We start from the raw sequence: 5,183 nt of genomic DNA on the forward strand, positions 1-5,183 counted from the left end.
CTCTGATGCTGCTTGGCCTGCTGTGTTCATCCAGCTCTACACCTTGCTTTCTTAGATTCTCCAGCATCTGCAGTTCCTACTACCTCTATTACAAAAGTATGCTTATTTTACAAGCTTGCAAATCAGATCAACAGTTGAAGTATGGAAGTGTAATGATTTATCCTTTTAAGTAGACCAACATGCATGCACGTGTATACACTAGATCAAAGAAAATAGAGAAACTTTCTCTGTTTAGTTTTAGTTTAATTTTGTAGAAAATAGTTTGGTCCAATAATTGTTTGTTCTTGAAGGATAAAGGATAAAATGTAGGGTGGTCCAGGCTCTTGCAGTTTATCATCCTTTTGCATGTAGATGAGGGTTACTAAACACGTTTGAAGAAAAAACAGGTTCACTTATCTTATCAGTATTTCAAATGAGCCAATTTCACAATCATTTAGTCATAAGCCCGCAAATATCAGTAATATAGGTATCTTCATAACATGATGAAACAATTCTGAAAACAAAATTGGCTACTAATTAAATTATTGATACAAGAAGTTTGTCATTAAGAACTATGTATTTTTTTTGTCAACAGAAAGTAACCTTTGTCAGAAGCAACTAAGTCAAAATAAGCTATCAACTCATGTTAAGCGCTGGTACAACTTCCTTGGTGCTCAGAATGCATTTCAGTCTGTGTGTAAAAAATGGGCAACAGAAACTCCACAGAACACAGTGGTAAGTGTGCATTTTTCTAAAACCTTGTGACTAGCTGAATTATTATAACTGAAGAGCTGTCTCACTACAAATGCCACAGAAATGATTATCTTTCAGTTTCAGATCTGAGTCTGCATTCTAATTCCTAACCATATACTATTTATTTTGTATTACTTTTTGTTCATCTTTCCCAGGATTTCTTGTTTTGTTGAACATTCCTATTTTAGTTGGCTGTCTCATTTCATTAATCTTAGAGCTATATCTATCTAGCATTACAGTTAATTTATGAAGCATACAATATTAATACAGTAGTAAACAGTTACAGGAAAGTTGCTTGAGAGTCTGGGAAAGGCTCGATGCTACAGTATCCAGAGTTCCAGCGCATTGTTCACAAATAGGAATCAAAGGTAGAAACATCGCCTGGGTTATTCCTGGTATCAACAATGATTCTATGAGCAAGATCTTCTCTGGAGTTTGGAAGCGGGTCATTTGATGAGTCTGTTACCCTGGATTGTTCTCCTATAACTTCAGAGCAACATTGGCACGTGTACGGTCTCTCTCATTTTTGGCATCTTGCCTTGATCAGAGTGGCATGTGGCAATGGGATATGTTGGATTTAAAAGGAACATAATAAAATACAGAACAAGTTACTTGGCAATTTTATACTAGTTCTAATGTAGTTTTGTGTCAGTAAGTTGATAGTGAGCCCAGTTGAACGTCAGCCAATTCAATTTTCAGAAGCCTTGAGCTGCTCGGCCATTTATTTTGTGGGATCAATACTGGACAACTCAATACCTTTTTTAAGAAGTGCATGAACTTTGAATGCATTTCACTCTGGCCTTTGTATAATTTATGCTTTAGAAAAAAGGTTTAAATTGGATGGGTCAGCATCGTTATTTAGAATTAGGATCTTATTTAATATTGTTTAAACAAATGTTTGTAATTTGTGTAGGTGAATGAGAAGAAAGAGGATCGTGGAAAATTTGTTGATCTGCCTGGTGCAGAAATGGGGAAAGTGGTAGTAAGATTTCCACCTGAGGCCAGTGGGTGAGTGGATGGATTCAAATTTTCTATTTTGTAATAAAACCTTAAGTTGCTTTAACTTTGTTTGCACCATCTGGTGGCCAGCCATCCAACTCTAGGCTTTTTCTGATGAAGGGTCTAGGCCCGAAACGTCAACCTTTTTGCTCCTATGATGCTGCTTGGCCTGCTGTGTTCATCCAGCTCTGCACCTTGTTGTCTCGGATTCTCCAGCATCTGCAGTTCCGACTATCTCTAGGCTTGGAATTACTTGAAATGATCTGAAAAGTGTGCATTTGAAAAATAATGTAAAAATGAACACATTTTTCTTATGTCAGTTGTTACCTACTAATTTTAAAATGTACTGGACTAGGAATGTAAACTGGTGATGGGCAGAACTGTGGTTCAAAGATACTGAATATAATGAGAGAAATTGGAATATTAAAATGTGAACGTGACTGAATAAATAAAGCAGTTTTGTCATGGGAGAGAAACTGCAATCAAAAATGGTAATTACAAGGAGGAAGAGATGTTGAGTGAAAGTCCAGTACCACGTGGATGTTGGGGTCCTAGTAATGAAGTACAATATACCTGGATGATCAAAAGTTTATCTTGTTTTTCGCAGGTGGAAGTGATTCCTAATTGTGTTAGCTTAACCTCCTTCTCTCCCTGCATGTTTATTCAGTGTGTGCTTTTCAAACAAAGGAACTATGTGGATTGGAGCAGAAATTTATAAAAAGCAAATTATCTCCTTTTAGCATGAGAAATCTATTTTTGAATGTTAAGTTGAGCTGATCTCACAGGCTGCAGCAAATGGCAACTTGTGCAAGTTGAGATGGTGTTAGTTTTAACTCAACCTGTCTGTTTCAATTGTCACGATTAAGCAGAAAATTCCAGGAAATCCTGGAGAAATTGTATGAGTATTTATACTGCAACATTTCTCAGGGATTCAACAGATGTCAGACCAAACTTTGGAAAATCATTCGAATATCCATTTACGATAGGGCCCGTTTATTCTAACTGCAGCAAAGTGCAGATAGTAATAGTTGCCATATTAATAGTTAATTAAAATAAATGTAAAAGGAGGTTGCCATTCATGTCAGATTCTCTTTCTTGCGTGCAAGGAGATTCCCTCACTATCAGCAAACTCATTGTACCTTATATATTAATCCACGTTATGTCAGATGTCTACAGTACAAACTCAGCTAGTCCATAAGATCCATCCTTGGCCCTGTCTCATCACATCCATTGCTGAAATTTTTGTTCATGCCTTTGTTACCTCTAGACTTGACTATTCTGATGCACTTTTCTCTGGTATCCAGCATTCTACAGTCAGCAAATTTGAAGTCGTCCAAAACTGAGTGTCCTAACTCTTATGAAGTCTTGTTCATCTGTCACACCTGTACTTGCTGACTTGCATTGGCTCCAGGTCAAACAATGCCTGGAAATTAAAATTCTCATCTTTGTTTTCAAATACCTACATAATGTACCCCTTCTTATTTGTATACAACCACCCATGATATTCTGGTCTTCTAAGAATCCCCGACTTAAATCGCTACCCATTACTGGCTGTGCCTTGAGGTGCATAAATACTAAGCTCAGGAATTCCTTCTCTCTGCCTCTCTACTGTTTGTTTCCACTTTCTGAACACTGCTAGAAATCTACATCTTGGTGCTGTTGGTCATTGACCTAATGACCCCATGTGTGGCTTGGTGTTATATTTCGCTTGGTAATGCTCCTGTGAGGAGCCTTAAGATTTTTTGTCATGTTTCGTGAGTATGCAGGTACAGCAGGTAATAAGGAAGGCACATGGAATTTTGACATTTTATTGCTAAAACAATTGGAGTGTAAAAAAAAGTATGTTGGGAGGTGTTGCTGCAACTGTTCAAGACATTAATGAGGCCACACCTCGAGTACTGTGTACAATTTTGGTCCCCTCAGTTGATGTAGTTGCATTCGAGGTAGTTCAGAGGACATTCAGTAGTTGATTCCAGAGATTAGGGTTTTTTTTTTGTGAAGAGAGGTTGAGCAGTTTAGGCCTGTACTCTCTGAAGTTTGGAAGAATTAGAGATGATCTAATGGAGGAATGTAAGATGTTAAAGGAGATTGGCAAAGCAGATGTAGAGAGGATGTTTCCTCATGTGTGACAATTTAGAATGAGAGGTCATAGTTTTAGGATAAGGGTAACAGATTTAAGAGATGGAGAGCGTTGAAAGGTTCTAATCTGGTATTGTTGAATCATTCCAGAGGTGCTTAAACATTAATTGCTGAGTTATAGATTTGGACAGGTACATGTATAAGAAAGGATTAGAGGGATTTGGGCCAAATGTAGGCAAATGGGAGTAGTTTAGTTTGGGAAACCTGCTTGGCATGGATGTGTTGGCGTGTTTCCATGCTGTATGCGCCTATAACTAAAATGGTCATGAAGCTGTGACATTTGTTACCCAGAATGTGATAGATGATGGGACACTGAATAAGTTTAAGGAGGGGATGGATTTTTAATTAGAAATGGGTTGATTTTTTTTTTTTTTTTTTTTTTTTGAAGACCAGGCACCAAAGTAGAGTTGAGGCTGAGTTGAGGTCAGCTATGATTATACTAATGGCAGAGCAGGCTCAAGGCCTGAATTGCTTACTCCTGCTCCTAGTTCTTACGTACAGGCACTATACGTGTCTAAGTTGGTGGAAAATAAAAACAGGGATTAGATGATCATTCATAGCTGAAGTCACTTCCTGTACTCAACATGGCTGTGATATTAGTCATTGAGGTCCCAGTCTGAAATGTCTTTTAGGAGATTCCAATTCGTCTCTGCCTTAAGCATCCTTAATACCCACATCATGACTAGAATTTAATCATCCCACCTAATAATTCTACCATTGGCTGAGCTTCCATTTCTGGTTGATTATGTTTTGGTGAAGCACTTGGCTCTTTACTACTTAAACTTGCATTTAATTTGTCATTTTCAGTCAAGCAGAGTTTTTAAGTTACAATTGTGGATATAGTATAATCAGATTTTGTTTAGACGATGTGCTACTCTAATTGAGATGCATTTATTTACGCTATAAAATAATTTGTTTACAGTTATTTGCACATTGGACATGCCAAAGCTGCACTCCTGAATCAGCATTATCAAGTGAGCTTTAAGGGAAAACTCATCATGCGGTTTGATGACACCAATCCTGAAAAGGAAAAGGAAGACTTTGAGAAGGTTGTTATTAAATGTATTTAATAAATACACCTCTGCCTAAATCTAACTGCAGTGATTATTCATTTTGATAATTGAAAGTGAATTATGATGAAAATTGTTCTTTTAATATTCAGATAATTTGAATGAAGTTTTTAAAGTATATTTTTGTGTTTAATGGTTTCTATGTACTGCACTCAAAGCCTTCGGATGGTTTTTACTTCTACCAATACTGCAAATACCACATTAAGTGAACTAGATCATCCTGGATTTAGAGCCAATGCAGAG

At 37.1% G+C, this 5,183-nt stretch overlaps 1 protein-coding gene across 1 annotated transcript in view; it reads left to right on the forward strand.

Annotated features, from left to right (window-relative positions):
* Positions 1–4,932, forward strand: part of LOC125481103 (bifunctional glutamate/proline--tRNA ligase-like) — a gene marked incomplete at its 3' end in the record, with an annotated part of 29,423 nt that extends 24,491 nt beyond the window's left edge. Inside the window, exons 5-7 of the mRNA XM_048592242.1 lie at positions 575–714; positions 1,646–1,740; positions 4,793–4,932. Of these exons, the coding sequence (XP_048448199.1) occupies positions 575–714; positions 1,646–1,740; positions 4,793–4,932 (375 nt within the window). The remainder of the gene's footprint in view (positions 1–574; positions 715–1,645; positions 1,741–4,792) is intronic.
* Positions 4,933–5,183: the final 251 nt, after the last annotated feature.

This window comes from Rhincodon typus, unplaced genomic scaffold (assembly GCF_021869965.1).
Source record: "Rhincodon typus isolate 14 unplaced genomic scaffold, sRhiTyp1.1 hic_rhity00000875, whole genome shotgun sequence".
Classification (NCBI taxonomy): domain Eukaryota; kingdom Metazoa; phylum Chordata; class Chondrichthyes; order Orectolobiformes; family Rhincodontidae; genus Rhincodon; species Rhincodon typus.